The sequence below is a fragment of the Myotis lucifugus genome, unplaced genomic scaffold (assembly GCF_000147115.1).
Source record: "Myotis lucifugus unplaced genomic scaffold, Myoluc2.0 scaffold_389, whole genome shotgun sequence".
In the NCBI taxonomy this organism is placed as follows: domain Eukaryota; kingdom Metazoa; phylum Chordata; class Mammalia; order Chiroptera; family Vespertilionidae; genus Myotis; species Myotis lucifugus.
In genome coordinates, this window is record NW_005871437.1 from 182,834 (window position 1) to 200,539 (window position 17,706).

The following is a 17,706-nucleotide window of genomic DNA, read 5'->3' on the forward strand; positions in this document are numbered from 1 at the left end:
AATCTTACCCTAATCCTAGCAGTAACTTAACCCTATACCTAATCTCGGCCATAACCCTAAACCTAGCCCAAGCTAACCCTAAACCTAAACTATACTTAACTTTAACCTAACTTAACCCTAAAACTAACCATATACGTGGGTCAACTCTACACCTACTCTGACTCTTAAGCACATTAAAGTTTAAAGTTTAAGCACTGCTCTAGTTGATTTTGATGTAGATGGTCCAGAACTAAACATTACTAAACTGCCTCCATCCCTAGAACATCTGCATTAGAGAAAGCTGTGAATAGAACCACAAGATTTTAAATCAGCCCTGGCTGTGTTTCTCAGTGGTTAGAGCGCAGGCCCATACACCGGAGGTCATGGGTTCAATTCCTGGTCAAGGGCAAGTACCTGGGTTGGCTCCCCGGCCTGTGTGGGAGGCAACAAATCAATGTGTTTCTCTCACATCGATGTTTCTCTCTCCCTCTTCCCCCCCTTCCCTTCCACTTTCTCTCTTAAAAAAAAGAAAAAAGATTTTAAATCAGCTCTTTCTATGACAACCAAGCTCACTCAAAGACAATTCTAAGAGCAATGGCAAAAATGTAAAAACTCCCAAGCTGGCTGCACACATGGAATTCTTCTCCTTTTTAGGTAGAGTGAAGAGAAACCAGGCTGAATGGTGCAAATTTACCATAGGTATTTAAACATCATGCAATGGTATCATCTGGTATGACTGCTCAGGCCAGTTTTCCACCTATGTCACCTGGTGGCCCATCACAACCTGGGGCAGTGAGGGCTTATACTGTGGTAGTTTTGTGGAGATGAAACAGAAAGAAGGAGCTCCATTTCTAGCAGACCAATCCTGCATGAGAAGTCAATGCAGGATCTGACCCAATTGGCTGGCTTCCCCTGGTTCCAAGAATGAGGCCAGAAACAGCTTAGAGTTTGGCAGGAGAAGGCTGACTGTCAACTCCTTTGTGAATTAGAGAGCTATCAGCTCCTTAGCTCACCCTATCTTCTTGTTTCTTCCCCTCCTCTGAATGCTTCTGCAACGCCACTCTGAGAGACTCTCTGATGAGTTGGACTTCAACTTCTGAAGCAGAAAGTTTCCTTTCAAGCTCGATCTTTTCCTTGTTCAAGGCTTCTGTCTTCTGCGCAAACTGCGCACGTAAGAAAGTGTTCTCTCGCTGCAATTCCTGCAGAAAGATTCTCAATATACCTATTCCTTACTCTTACAGTCCCATGCAATTTACTTATCCCAGCAGACTTCATGGCCAAATATTATCTTTCTCTGAAAATTTCAAGCAGTGCTTCTCAGAATGTGATCCTAGGACTAACAGCATCAGTATCACCTGGGAATTTGTTAGAAATGCAAATTCTTGAGCCCAATTCCAAGACCCACTGAATCAGGAACTCTGGGGTTGGGTCTTAACAATCTATGTTTTAAAAAGCCCTCCAGATCCCTGGCTGGAGTGGCTCGGTTGGGTGTCATCCCGTGCACCAAAAGGTTGCCAGTTAGATTACTGGTCAGGACACACACCCGAGTGGTGGGCTCAATCCCTGGGAGGGAGTATGCAGGAGGCAGCCGATCTGTATGTCGCTCTTACACAGTTTCTCCCTCTCTCTTTCTAAAGATCAATTTAAAAAATCTTTTTAGAAAAGCACTCCAGGTGATTCTGATGCCACTCACATTTCAGAACCACTGCTGTAAAGCAATACCTGAGGAGTTTTAGTATCATAGAAGGAACACAGGACAAGACACTAGAAGACCTGGACTCAAGGCCAGGCCAATTGACCCAAGGGCTCAAGGCCAATTTTTTCATCAGTAAATTAGAGAACTGAACTAGATTTTATCTAACAACTAGAGGCTGGTGCATGAATTCGTGCACGGGTGGGGTCCCTAGGCCTGGCCAGAGATCAGGGCCGATTGGGGCCAGGCTGATCAGGGCCTGCTAGCCGGGGGGAGGGACCACGGGAGGTTGGCCGCTGGCGCCCAAGGAAGGAACCGGCCCTCGGCCCCCCTGGGAAATGGGCTGTGTCCGCCGCCACTTACCCCCAGTTCCCCGTCCCAGCCCAGGGCCTGAAGGCCCCAGCAGGGTCAGGAGAGGAGGCCATGGTCACCAGGCCGGGTGTGGGAAGAATGGACTCCACCCCACCACCGCGCTGTTCCCTGCCTCCCCCGCTCCTCCTTCCCTCTCATAGCGACTGGTCAACCAGTCGTCCCAGTCATTTGGGCATAATGGTCGCTATATAGATTTGATTCTATAAGATGGAACAGTCTAACAAGCCCACTAGGTGGCAAAACCAGTACTATAATCTGTCTATATCCATCACTCAAAAGCCCAAATTGCAGAGACTCTTAGCCAACAAAGCTGGCTTTTTCTAGAGTCATTGACCTCAGTGAGAACATGGCTTCCTTCAGTTGTTCCTAGACATGGAAGATAAAAATTAAAATGGCTCTAAATACACCGTTACATCTGCCTCTCCTTCCATTGGCCAGGGCTGGTAGATTAAGACCTCAGAACATCATCCAACTCTAGGACCTTACAATGTACCTTGCTCTGCCTTCCTTTTCTCCCAAGTATATACTGACACCAAAGCATCTGGACTTCCACCTGCTTCTATCCTCAAGCCTTTTCTGCCCCCACATGGGCAGGACAAGAGATGCTTTAAATTAGGATGTTTACTCTTTGAGGGAAGGGACACCTTAGATCACTTGGTTTCTTTTCTATTTCCTGGATACCTAACAGTGCCAAGCATAGCTAAGATACTAAATTATGACAAGCAGAATGCCAACCCAACTGCCAATGCTTACCTGCAGCCTCAGCAAGCAGACATCCCCAAAGGGGGCAGGGCGGCCCAAAAGGGCACTGTGGACTTGTAGTTCACTCTCTCGCACTTTCTGCTCCAGCTGAGAGATGTGTTTCCTCTGTCTGCAAAAGCCAGAAGAATAGGGTCCAGGATTCTAACACTAACCAACTTGCAAATATAGGCCCCCACTTTCCTTAGATGGGTACATTGATGCTATATAAGCAAGGACCTTGGATTCTGGGCAGTACTATTTTGCTGGAGGAGAACAAACGAGAAAGCTGACTGAGGGGAAATGAAAGATCAGCTACAAAGAACCCGCTGCCTGCTTTAGGCACTCCCAGAGCCCCTGCAGATACACAATTAGTCTATCACATTAGTCAGCTAGAGGACTAGGCTGCTTATCAACCTAGCTCTACCATGAGGCAAGGAGTGAACATAAACAGAGGGGAACGTAGTGCCCTTGAGGAGAATTCATTAAGTGTCCTCAGTGGGGGCTGAGAGAACAGAAGCTGGTCTATGGTAGGTACCCTATGCTCTCTTACTTGTCAATGAGGAGTTCCTTTTCCTTTAGAAGGTGTTCATTACTGTTCAAGATGCTGACCAACTGTGCTGGTTCTAACATGGGCAGTGAAGGAGCAAATGCAGCAGGATGGTGGCAGGTGGCTCCATTCTGAAGCTGAAAGACAAGCAGGACCAAAGGGGCTTGATCTTGACCCACAGGCACCTGAAAACACCTGAGCAATATCCTGGGTCTGTAGTCAAGGCTCATTTTGGCTCAGACTAAGGAAGGCCCAGTGTTTATGAAATAATTTTAGCTCTGATGCATGACTGGAAAGAACCTGCCAGGGAGACTTCTGCCAACTGGACACAGCTCAGAAAGGCTCTAGTTTCTAAGAAAAGGTCAGTTATCTTTTATTATCTGGCAACAGAAGCAAACCAAGAGCTAAGATGTCCTCAACAACTAGAAAAAAAATAGTATATTCAGCTTCTTTCCTTCCCACTCTTAAGTAGCACACGGACTTTTTTAAAAACACAAAACTGGTATAGTGGAAAAAGCATAGGGGTTCAAAGACAATTTTTAAACCCTAGCTCTGTCACTTAACCAGCTTTGTGATCCTGGGCAAATTACTTAGTCTAAGAACCTAGTAAATTTCTACATATACCTCATCAAAATGCTATAAGGATTAATTAAGATTCTGTATGTAGCCCTAACCGGTTTGGCTCAGTGGATAGAGTGTCAGCCTGCGGACTCAAGGGTCCCAGGTTCGATTCCAGTCAAGGGCATGTACTTTGGTTAGGGGGACATATCCACTAGGGAGTGTGCAGGAGGCAGCTGATCGATGTTTCTCTCTCATCGATGTTTCTCTCTATTGCTTTCCTTTCCTCTTTGTAAAAAATCAATAAAATATATATTTTTTTAAAAAAGATTCTGTATGTAAAAGTACCTAGCCTAGTGACTTTTTTGGGTCTTCTCTTGTAACCCTCTACTTTGGAGAACCTATCTGGTGTTTCCTTAGACCACCAACATATTCAATGGCATCCACAAGCCTTCATTTCTTACCTATAAACATTTTCCCTCTTTCTTACAAATGTTTTCTTTAGAGTCAAAACTTAGAAGACTCAACCTATACAAGTTCAAAGATCTGTACCGAACCCCAAAATCCAAGGAAAGAAGCACCTCCACCTACCTGCATTTGTTCCATCTGTAAACGAATCAACTCCAGATGCTGCCGACAAGTGCTGAGTTCACAAGACCGCTCTCGAGGATGCCAAGGGTCAGAATTTGGCTGCCACACCTGAGAGGAGAGAGGCTTGGAGAGCCCAGGAGCAGGCTGGAGTCCCAAAGGGAGCAACCCACTGCTGCTAGGATGTAGTCCATTCCGCTCACATACCACACCACTGTCTGGGGTCTTCTTGGTCTCAGGCAACCCTTTGTATAACTCCTTGTTTGGGTCGGTTCTTAGGTTGTGGAAGTGGACCCTGTAGCGAGGATCTGAATAAAGTGTCTCCATCACTGCTGACTGATTAAGGGTAGACTCCATACTGGGAATATCAAACTTCCTCATCTCTTCTTCTCTTTCATGGCCCACGGCTGGAAACCAAGACCGCTCAATTCCATTTTCTCCAGCAGTACCGCAATGATACATGAAATCTCTAGATAAGCCTGGAGAATGTTTCATTCCACCAAGGTCTCCATTTCTTGTCATCCCCACACTTTCAGCTAATCCTGACAAAGGGATTTTGGAGGAAGAGGGTCTGGCAGGTGTAGAATTTGGCTTGGCAGGAGAGGTCCCTAAAGTAGAAGGCATCACATGGGCTGTTGGAATGGTCACGTGGCTTTTGATGGGCTGGAAAGACGGACTGCTACTTGAGCTGCAAAAATCTGTGGAGAGAATAGTCTTCCATAAGTCAAAATCAAAGCAGCAAGGTTTGTGGAGTTGAGCTGCTATGTCTGATGTTCTCTGCCTATCCTGAGACCAAGGAGAGAGGCATTATCATCACAAATATCAGGCAAAAAAACACGATAGCCTAACTGGGAGATGTGTGTTCTAGGTTCTCAAATGTTATTCACAAGGTAAACCAACAAAAGGCAACACTGGCTTCACTTTCAATTTATACTCTATCCCAGAGGTCCTCAAACTTTTTAAACAGGGGGCCAGTTCACTGTCCCTCAGACCGTTGGAGGGCCGGACTATAGTTTAAAAAAAAAACTATGAACAAATTCCTATGCACACTGCACATATCTTATTTTGAAGTAAAAAAACAAATGTTTTCGGCGGGCTGCATGTGGCCCGCGGGCCGTAGTTTGAGGACCCCTGCTCTATCCCTTGTTTTTTAATAGAAAATCTTGCCAGTCAACAAAGCTGAAAACTGAACTTAAAAAAAAATAATCAACCCTAGCTGGTTTGGCTCAGTGGATAGAGCATTGGCCTTTGGACTGAAGGGTCCCGGGTTCGATTCCGGACACATGCCTGGGTTGTGGGCTCAATCCCCGGTAGGGGGCGTGCAGGAGGCAGCTGATCAATGATTCTCTCTCATCATTGATGTTTCTATCTCTCTCTCCCTCTTCCTTCCTCTCTGAAATCAATAAAAGCATATTAAAAAAAGAAAAGAAAAAGAAACTTAAAAAAACAATCACTTACTTAAGGGAAATGGCTTAGGTCCTACTCTTCTGGGAGCTGGGAACTTCTAAGCTATAATCCAATCTAATAAAAATATCTTTTCCAAGATCTGCAAGAATCCTCTGTGACCTCCAAAAGCTCCCCAGTGAAGGTGAGGAATGAGTCTAAACCATCTGAAGAATAAGGCAAACTGGATAGTGCCGCTCTATATCCAAGGCAGGGAATACAGCATCTGAATCAAGATTCTGTTCTCTCTCCCACACACCAGAAGCGACTGCCTGGATATGTGAAGTTATTCTTAGTAACTCTCAGGTTTCATTCTAGCACAGTGAGCATTCTCAAGTGGGTACACACTGAAATGCTCTAACTTGTATTTTGCCTTTCACTTATCCCTTTGTTTGTATCCAACTGTGATTTTTTCCCTTTTCCCTCAGACTGGACTTATGTTTCTTTTAGCTCCTTCCTAGTCTTGGAAGACAATTCTTATTAGCCCTGCCATAGAGGGTTCATATTTCCAACTTTTAAGTGCTACTCTGAAGAAGACTACAAGGTCACAGTACTAACATGCCAGGGTAGTGGCTACAAGAAAACAAGTAAGAAAACATACCTGTTACCTTACTCAGGCAGAAAACGGAGTAAGGGGAAAGGAATATAAATGTCTTCCCTTTTCAATTATGCCCAGTACTCTTTCTAAACCAAGCGCATCTACCATGATAAGAGTGGACTACCAATCTGTTTCTTTTTTTCTTTCCCTCAACCAACACAGAACACACTCAGCTACCAAGGACAGATACTATAACCTTTCCTAGAATTATATGAGTACAGATGAGCAACCATCTTCTCATATGAGTTTGTAAGCAGCTCTTTAAAAACACAGGCAAGCCAAATTACCCCTTCTAATGTATGCAGAATATCTAATCTCCTATACTCAGATGATCTTAGGGATATATAAAAGGCCATACTAAAAACAAGCAAACAAAACAAAAAAAAAGTAATTTCTAATAATATGCTTTAGTCTCTCAGGACCAAGAGAGAAGGACATTTCAGTCAAAGGATGTTTTTGATGTCCCACAACTTTAAATATAGAACTAGTCAACAGGTAGACTGGTGATGATGAAGACTTCTAAGATCAGCCTGGCCGGTGTGGCTCAGGTTTGAGCTTCGGCTCATGAACCAGGAGATCACTGGTTCGATCCCAGTCAGGGCACAAGCCCAGGTTGTGGGCTCAATCCCCACTAGGGGAAGTGCAGAAGGCAGCCAATCAATGTTTCTCATCAATGTTTCTCTCTCTCTCCCTCTCCGTTCTTCTCTAAAAAAATAAATAAAAACATTTAAAAAAATAAAATGTAGGTTGTGAAACATTTCAACAGTGAATAATATTGTTTAAATTATTTAAAAAAAAAAAAAAAAAAGGACTTCCAAGACTAGGAAGCTCTCTACTTAAAATCCTCCATAACAGCCAACCAGTGTGGCTCAGTGGTTGAGCCCTGATCTATGAGGTCATGGTTCGATTCCTGGTCAGGGCACATGCCTGGGTTGCAGGCTTGATTCTTGGTGGGAGGTGTGCAGGAGGCAGCCGATCAATGATTCTCTCTTATCACTGATGTTTCTATCTCTCTCCCCCTTCTTCTCTAAAATAAAAAAATAAATATATTTTTAAAAATCCCCCCAAACAGCACAATAGTATCTACTCCCACCAACAGTTCCTGCTCCAAAAATATAATTTTGGAACAGAAGAGAGGGACTGCTACGAAGGGCTGCTAATATGTTGAAGTTAGTTAACACCTCTTTCCATTCTCCATTCACAGCACCACTCTCTCTCTCAAGACTCACCAAATTCAGTTTTGAGCCCATAACACCCTAAGTAGTAATGCCAAAGCCCAAAAGGTACTAACTGACCCAGGAGAATATAGTTTTTCTAATTTCCTGGTGAGTGTGGTCCACCTACGGATGACAGAAGTGAAGTCTGTCAGCATTTGTCACTTGTCTATTAGGTTTATTTATATTAAGGAAACTGCCTGATTCTTACAAAATACTAAAAAGTAAGTTGGACCTGAAGTATGGTTTGCGGTTCAGAACACTTCGAAACAAAATGGCAGCACTTATTTTCAAAAGGGTCACTACCTTGCACAAGTTTCAAAGTCTTTCAAAATTTAGTATATGGGATATGTTGTTTTTATTTAGAGAAGTCTGGCTTTTACCTGAACCTCTCCCCGAAAACTATTAGCCATTTTTTTTAACCACCTTGAAAGCCCTCTCCCATGCATTGACCAAATGGAAATAATAAAGCTTTTTGCAGCAAAAACAAAACAAAACCCAAACTAACAAACAACAAAAACACAGGTGGGCCAGGGCCAGATCATAAGAGAACTGAGGCCTCTGAATTTTATCCTGTAAATAATGGAAACAAGTGAGGATTGCAGAAAAAGGAAACTATGAAATCAGGCTTTTAGAAAGATTAATCTGGCAGTAGAGGAAAGATTAGACGTTGTTTGTGATAGGACAAACAGTAGAAATTGAGAGGAAGGGACCAGCTGTGGGAAACATGGAATAAGAAGTATCAGGCAGACTTAGTGGACCGACTTATGAATATTCTGGAAATGACAATCCACCTGGAATACAACCTGAAGTGACAACACATATTGGTAATCAAATTATTAATCCAAACTTACCCTCTGTCATGTCTGAGCATGATGTGCCAATGGCTGTGTCCCCACTGTCAGTAACACTGGAACAGCGGCTGAAGCGGCTCCGAAAGGCCTCCGAGATAACTGGAGTCTGCCATTCACAACCCAGAGGACTGCTTTTCTTAATCACAATGGAACCTGAAACAAGTAGCATTTCTACCTTTAGAGTGAACCAGCTGATGCAACCCCGCAAGACTCTTTTTAAAAAATCACTTAAACTTGTGAGAAATAGCAGCATCCCACCCCCTTCTCTCTCCTGTGCCCATTTCAGCAACTCTGAGTTTGTTAATTTTAAATGGAAATAGCATGAGAGGTGAGAATGTTCAAAGACAGAACCAAGACCAACCAAGAATCCAGAAGTACTGAAACAGAAAACGATAATATTTGATAGTAGCTACCATTTCTGAAATCTAGAAGCCACAGCACTATATAAGCATGATCTCATCTACCTATTTACTGAAAAGTATTATCATATTAACACCCCTATTTTACAGAGGCTAGAACTGAGATTGGAACCTAGGTTGTTCTAATCCCAATACCTACATTCTTCCTTCTTACAAGGTTTATCAACAGGTGCTGTTAGCCTTCTGGGCAAGACAATTCTTCAATGTATAAAGGATGATTTAGCATTCCTGGTCCCCATCCACTTAGCCCACCCCATCCTACCATCATTGTGCAACCTGAAACTACCCTGTATGTTTCCAAATGCTCCCTATGGTAATAGGAAAACCACTATTTGACTGAACCACAGTGCCCTCATGAGTAGGGTGAATCCAGATCAAGGTGAGTCTTAAAAGTCAACCTGAGGAGCTTTTGAGAGCAATGCAAAAACAAACAAACAAACAAACAAATAAACACCCCAAACCCACCAACCAACCAAAGTTTCTGAGTGGGTAAGATATAAGATTGATGAAATTTATTTGACTTTACTAACTAAGATTTAAATTCAAATTATTTATTTTAAAAAAATTTTACTTATTGATTTGAGAGAGAAACAGATTTGTTGTCCCACTTAGTTATGCATTCATTTGTTGATTCTTGTATGTGCCTTGGCCAAGAATGGAACCGCAACCTTGGCATATCAGGACAATGCTCTAACCAACTGACTACCCGGCCAGGGCTCAAATTATTATTTTTTTAAACCACTATAATTTTTCTAAATTCTAACTGATGATCCATGTAAAAAAAAACAAACAGAAAAAAGCAAAAACAACAAAACAACAAACAAAAAAAGGTAATGGCAGTTATTTCATTTTTTTTTTTTACTTAATTCATTGAAGTACCAGAGTTTAAGATGAAATCAGAAAATATGGTTCTACAGATTCTCTGATCTAGTGTGAAGCCAATAATATTTGAACACAATCATCTTATTCCCTTCTTCCAAGCCACCTAATTCCTTCTACTTTTGCTCCTTTTTGAGCTACCATTACTTCTGCATTCTACTGAAGGAACCCTAATTTTACCTAAAGACTCCTTTTATCCTTTGGGTCACAGTGAACTGTCTGATTTGAAAGAATCTATATACATGCAGTAATCTGTAATAATCTTTTTTTTAAATGAAAGTCTTTCATTAATATTTATTTTTTTAGAGAGAGGAAGGGAGAGAGAGAGAAACATGGATGTGAGAAACATTAATTGGTTGCTTCCTGTACATGTCCCAACTGGGGATCAAACCCACAACTGAGACATGTGCACTGATCTAGAATCGAACCCGCCACCTTTTGGTGTACTGGATGACGCTCCAACCACAATGGTCAGGGCATGTAATAATCTTTAATAAAAGACATAACCAACAACCAGATCTTCTGATCAGCGTAAGATTAGCCAGTGTTAACTATACTAAATTAGTGTAATTCTAGCCAGAAGCAAAGAAATTTGATCTCTTGGTGAGTCTATATAGTGTTACCTCTCTAGTCAGTGTAGTTTACCAGGGTTTTGAAATAGTAAAAATTGATTGAGGACCTGTATTACCATGTTCCTGGCCTCCTACTAGAAACCACTCTCTGTTATTACTATTACTAATCTTCCATTCTTCACCACTAACCACTTTTTTCATGCACCCACTCCACATCAATTCTAAAGACATATTTGCTAAAATAAAAGTATGTTTGGTGTATAGAGGCTTATGCTTATTTCAAAATTCAAGTTTGAAAGCTGAAATTTTCTTGTGTCATATCACGTACTATCAGTAGCATCCTTATCAAACTTTAACCATTATTAATGAAATGAAAAACTATTGAAGACAAAACCATAAAAAGAAGTTGAGCTTTCTTAGGAATTGCTACATTCCAGAAACTTGCATTATACACACAATTGTTATAAGAAACTAGAGGCCCAATGCATGAAATTTCGTGCAAGAGTAGGCCTTCCTTCCCCTGGCACCAGCTTCCCTCTGGCACCAGGGACCCGGGCTTCCTATGGCTGCTGGCAGGCACCCAGGACCAGGCCTTTGCTCCGCCCTGGCTTGGTCCGGAATGACATCCGGTTTAATTAGCATACTACCCTTTTATTATTATAGATTGTACAATCCAGTCTAAGACAGTGCAAGGCACATAAGGATGTTCAAATAGTTGCTGAATGAATCTTAAATTGATTCAGCAAATGCTTTTCAAAGTCCTTACTATATGCAAGGCAGCATGCCTAGGCAAACAGAACAACTATCTACCAAATGTCTGCTTTGAGGCACTGTGGGATTTTAAAATAAAAATAAAATAAAACATACCCTTAATTGAAGGAAATGTATCCTTTTCTTCATAAATACCACAGAATTCAAAAAGTTATTTTTGGAATGCTACCTCCTAATTAAATGTACCATATTTAGTTAATGTGTATTGTGTGTATATATTTATATAGGTTTAATATATATACTTAATACATCCTCTTTTAGTATATCTGAGTTTTCAAAATCTTGTCAATCCATTTTAGAGACAAATTCCTGAGTCTCCTGTGACAATACAACTGAGACTGCTGGCATTCAAGAAGAATTCCAATCTTTGTGGGCTAGCAGATGACTGACCCACTCACAAAACTACAAAGACAACATAGAGCACAGTAATTTATGCTGTGTTTTTCTGATTTCAAATAGCACTATGTTTCAAAGTCATTCTGTTCCAATCCTTTATGTGTCCTCCTGTCTCAATCAATCACGTGGTCTTGTTGTAAGCGCTGTACGACCAGACATAAATAGTCTTGGAGAGACCTCTTTTTCCTTTCAATATAGCCCCATGTTATTGAACTCAATAACAAAACCAACAATTAAGTATTAATACCAGCATTTCAGCAAATATTTGCTTGTTCAGTTTGTCCTTTAAAGAAAATTTCTGTTATAAAATAACAGAGCAAAGGTCAGAATTTACCCAGAAAACTTTGACTACTCACCTGGTGAAGTGGGATGAGAGTTTCTCTCACTTGGATATTTTTCCTGCATGGCCATCAACACAGTTATTTGACCCAACTCTAGAATGAAGGAAGAACCGGTCAGATCTCTCCACTATCTTTTAATTTCCCATAACTCATTCCCATTCAACTAAAACAATCAAAATCATACAGAGGATGCAAGTATTCTTCCACATGTTTACTCTTAAGGATACTTTTTAAGGCAAACCAATTCACAATACTCCACCCCACTTTTCTTCCTAAAGCAAGGAGAAAAAAACCTAGACCCAGAGACTCCCAACACTGATCTTATATGGTCTTAGAACCCCTTCAATTGTTGCAAAAATTAAAAATAACATTACTGCCGAAACCGGTTTGGCTCAGTGGATAGAGCGTCGGCCTGCGGACTCAAGGGTCCCAGGTTCGATTCCGGTCAAGGGCATGTGCCTTCGTTGTGGGCACATCCCCAGTGGGGAGTGTGCAGGAGGCAGCTGATCGATGTTTCTCTCTCATTGATGTTTCTAACTATCTCTCTCCCTTCCTCCCTGCAAAAAATCAATAAAATATATTAAAAAAAATAATAATAACATTACTTTTAATTAAATTTTGCCATGAATCTTCTTAGCCATGGGGACAGGATGGGAGGATGGGGTGGAAAAAGAACTAATTAACCAAACCAACAATTAAGCATTATGGCTTCAATTACGACTAACATAAAAATAAAATTCCCTTATTCTTCCAGTAATCACATGATGCACAAAGATGGACAGAATTCTTGGTCATTAGCAGAACCCCAGTCCTTAGGTGGGAACATGAGGATTTCTTCTCATTTCTCCACTCCTTAAAATATTTATATTTACTCTAATGTAGGTTCTGAGAATTCAGCAGAAATCTGATTACTATCTGTGTAAACAAAAGCTTTAATTAACTGTAATAATTGCAAGTAATAATATCTTATATTTGCATAATACTTGAGAGGCAGTACAGAGAATTGTTTCACAATTTGTACTCTATTTCTCTATAATACTCTTTAATACTTTATTTATTTTATTGACTTTTTTTTCTTTTTTGAGAGAGAGGAAGGGAGAGAGAGAGAGAAACATCGATGTGAGAGAAACATAGATGGGCTGCCTCCTACTGGGGATTGAGCCTGAATATTGGGCATGTGCCCAGACTGAGAATCGAACCAGAGACCTTTCAGTGCATGGGAAGATGCCCAACCGAGTTACACCAGCCACAGTTCTCAGTATGGACTCTTGATCAGACAGCTTGGGTTTGAAGTGTGACTTAGCAATTTATTTGCTTTATAAGGAGGGCAAATTTTTTTAATATCTCTGCACCTCAGTTCCTTCATATAAAAATGAAGATAATGACAGCACCTAATTCATGTTAATTCTTTTAAAATTAACTTACAACAGTGCCTGACACATATTAAGTGCTTTGTTAAAGTTTTTTTTAATTATACATGTCAATAAAAGTGGCAGTTTGGTCCCTGGAGGATAAAGTATAAATGTGGAAACTTTGAAATCATAAGAGCCTACAAAGAATTTGGGACAAACTCTTAGAAGTGAATTTAAAACTTTGGAGGGGAAAAAAAGAAGCTATATGGTACTATTTCTCTAATGTACTTCACTGACCTCTACAGTTTTCTTTTAGTAACAGCAACCAAACCCTCACTAATTCACTGCATTTACAACAGAAATCCCAGGTCTTCACATACTGATTAAAAGTTTTGTTCAGTAATAAAAGCTTCAATTTATGGCTAGTATCATTCAGTGTGTTAATGGTGAAACAGAAGGATTAGATTATCTACCTACTAGTGATATCAAACAATCAATATCAAAATCCTTTTTTTCATCTCCCCTTTTTTTTTTTTACAGAGAGGAAGGGAGAGGGATAGAGAGTTAGAAACATCGATCAGCTGCCTCCTGCACACCCCCTACTGGGGATGTGCCTGCAATCAAGGTACATGCTCTTGACCAGAGTCGAACCTGGGACCCTTCAGTCCGCAGGCTGACGCTCTATCCACTGAGCCAAACCAGTTATGGCTCATCCCTTTCTTTAAAGTAGAACAAAATGATAGGCCCACTGGATTCTAAGATCTTTTCAAATTGATATAAATTAAAAATAGAATGACAATGGAACTTTCAGTTAACAGACTCACTCCTAGGTATATAATCTCTTAAAAAAAAAAATAAAAATATAGGCCCACAAAATCTTGTATATGAACACTCACAGCAGTGTATGTATGTGTGTGTGTGTATGTGTGTATATATATATAAAAAACTACAGGCCCGGTGCACAAAAATTTGTGCACTCGGGGGGAGGGGAGGGGTCCCTCAGCCCGGCCTGTGCCCTCTTGCAGTCTGGGACCCCTCAGGGGATAACCACCTGCTGGCTTAGGCCCACTCCCCAGGGGATTGGGCCTAAGCTGGCAGTCAGACATCCCTCTGGCAGCCTGGGAGCCCTCGGGGGATGCCCACTTGCCAGCGGGGAGCAGGCCTAAGCTGCAGTCAGACATCCTTAGCGCTGCTGAGGAGATGGGAGAGGCTCCCACCACCACTGCTGTACTGGCAGCTGTCAGCCTGGCTTGTGGCTGAGCAGAGCTCCATCTGTGGGAGCGCACTGACCACCAGGGGGCAGCTCCTGCATTGAGCATCTGCCCCCTGGTGGTCAGTGTGTGTCATAATGACCAGTCATTCCCAGTCGTTCTGTTGTTAGGGTCAACTTGCATATTACCCTTTTATTATATAGGATAGAGGCCTGGTGCATGGGTGGAGGCCGGCTGGTTTGCCCTAAAGGGTGTCCCGGATTAGGGTGGGGGTCCCGCTGGGGTGCCTGGCCAGACTGGGTGAGGGGTTGAGGGCCGTTTTCAGGCTGGCCACAGCCCCTTCAGGGTGGGGGGTCCTGCTGGGGTGCCTGGCCAGTCTGGGTGAGGGGCTGATGGCTGTTTGCAGGCTGGCCACGGCCCCCAGCCACCCAACCTCCCAGTGGAGGGTGGCTGGGAGCGGGGATCTGGGATTTATTTATCTTCTATAATTGAAACTTTGTTGCTTTAGAGGAGGCCACAGCCAGCCAGGGCAGGGGGGAAGCTTGGCTTCCTCCATCGCCGAGGCAACCAAGCCTCCTGCTTGCTCCAGCTCCGTGGCTGCCGGCCGCCATCTTGGTTGGGTTAATTTGCATATATTCGCTCTGATGGGCTGGTGGGCGTGGTTTGGGGGCATAGCGAAGATACGGTCAATTTGCATGTCTCTCTTTTATTAGATTAGATATATAAAAATAGAGAAATATGCTAATTAACCATGACACCATAACGGGTCGACCGGACAGGAGCTTGCACGCACAGTGTCGGGGGCGGGGTGGCAGGGGCCTCTGCACACCTGCACTGGGGGAGGTCCTGATCAGCAGCAGCCATAGCTGCTTCCAGGGTCGGAGAGGGAGGCAGGGCCGGACCAGAGGGTGGGCAGCTGCGCGATTTCTAATCACGCGTTGGGCTCCTAGTTATTTATAATAGCCAAGAAGTAGAAAGAATTCAAATGTCCATCAACTGATGAATGGATAAATAAATTCAGCAATAAAAAAGAATGAAGCAGAGAGAGATTAAAAATGGAGGCAGAGTAGGAGGATGCTGCATGGACATGCTCCCAGGAACAAGCTGGAATTACAACTGAAATACAGAAAGGCTTCCTGATTAATCAATGGAAAACTCACAGGAGAGAACCCTGATACCCAAGGACCGAAGGTGGAGACTGCATAGAGACTGGTAAGAGGGGTGGAGGCACAAAAGGGCTAGCCAAGCACCCACAGACGGCAACTGAAGTCCCGGAGAGATATCTCAGCTGTGGAGGGATGCCTAGGATCTAATCCCGAAGCTGGGCTCCCCAGCAGAGAGCACCAAATCTGAGAAAGGTACCCACATAACATCTAGCTGTGAAAAGCAGCGGGGGACATCTTTCCTACATAGACATCTGCCTTACCTAGGGGGAAGACAGTGACACACCCTATTGAAAAACATCTTGCCCTGAGGCCACTTAAGAGATTAAAAGTAACAACCGCCAGGCAGAAGCAACTGCCCCACCCTGTTGAAAAAACTCTCCTCATACCTGAGGATGATTGCCTGGGGGCAATTCAAGTCAGAATCCTATTAGTCTGTGGACAGAGGCAGTCTATGGAGGCTTTGAATCTTTGTCTGATCTAATTAGTCAGAAACAGCCGTTAACACTGTCCTGCACTAGAGATTGAGAGGTGTAGAGGATCTACCTAGTACACAGTCACAAACCCAGACAACCAAAATGAGGAAACAAACCACCCCCAAATGAAAGAACTAGGGAATTCTCCAGAAGAAGAGATAAATGAAGCAGAGATAAGAAATTTATCTGAAACAGAGTTCAGAGTAATGATGTTAAAAATGCTCAACAGTATAAAAAAAAAAATATCGTAACTATGAAAAAAGAACAGTCTGAGATAAAGAATGACATAACACAAATAAAGAATACATTGGAAGGAATACACAGAAAATTAGGGAAAGCTGAGAATCGAATCAGTGAATTAGAAGACAGAGTTGAAAATATCACTCAATTAGAGAACCAAAAAGAAAAAAACAGGAGGACAGCTTAAGGGAGCTGTGGGAAAGTGAAACATAACAATATTAGAATAGTAGGTGAGCCAGAAGAGGCAGAAAGGGAGAAAGGAATAGAGAAGGTGTTTGAAGAAATAATGGTAGAAAACTTCCCTAACCTGGTAAAGGAAAAAATCACACGAGATCAGGAGGCACAGAGAACCCCAAACAAGAAGAACCCAAAGAGACTCACGCCCAGACACATCATAATTAAAATGCCAAAAATTAAAGACAAAGAGAGAATCTTAAAGGCAGCAAGAGAAAAGAAAACTGTTACCTACAAAGGAGTTCCCATAAGGCTGACACCTGATTTCTCGTCAGAAAAGCTACAGGCCAGAAGGGAATGGCATGAAGTACTCAAGGTAATGGAAAGCAAGGATCTCAGACCAAGATTACTATATCCAGCAAGGCTATCATTCAAAATAGATGGTCAAATAAAGAGCTTCACAGACAAAAAGACTAAAGGAGTTCATCACCACCAAACCAGCATTACAAGAAATGCTTAAGGGACTGCTGAGAAGAAACAGAGAGAGAAACCTAGCCATACAGAATTAAAATGGCTATAAATGAGGGGTATTAAAGTCCCCTACTATGACTATATTGTTGTCAATCTCTCTGTTAAAGTCCTCTAGAAGTTCATATATATATATATATATATATTTAGGTGCACCTATATTGGGTACATAAATGTTTACCAGGGTTATATCCTCTTGTTGGATCGATCCCTTTAGTATTATGTAGTGACCTTTGTTGACTCTTGTGATGGCCTTTTCAATAATAACCCTAAATGTAAATGGATGAAATGCTCCAATCAAAAGGTGTAGGGTAGCTGAATGGATACAAAAACATAACCCAACTATATGCTTTCTACAAGAGACCCACCTCAAAAAGAAAGACACACATAGGATGAAAGTGAAGGGATGGAAAAAATTTTTTCCATGCAAATGGAAAGAAAAAGAAAGCTAGAGTAGCAATACTCATATCCGACAAAATAGACTTTAAAATGAAGGCCATCACAAGAGACAACATAGGTCACTACATAATACTAAAGGGATCGATCCAACAAGAGGATATAACCCTGGTAAACATTTATGCACCCAATATAGATGTA

The 17,706-nt window shown here is 42.1% G+C and overlaps 1 protein-coding gene across 1 annotated transcript in view; it reads right to left on the bottom strand.

The window, feature by feature from the left end:
* Positions 1-17,706, bottom strand: part of CEP85 (centrosomal protein 85) — a 34,186-nt gene that overhangs the window by 11,702 nt on the left and 4,778 nt on the right. The window contains 6 exon segments of the mRNA XM_006101962.3: positions 993-1,178; positions 2,798-2,915; positions 3,336-3,469; positions 4,482-5,176; positions 8,588-8,740; positions 11,981-12,058. Coding sequence (XP_006102024.3) covers positions 993-1,178; positions 2,798-2,915; positions 3,336-3,469; positions 4,482-5,176; positions 8,588-8,740; positions 11,981-12,035 — 1,341 coding nt within the window. The 5' untranslated portion in view covers positions 12,036-12,058.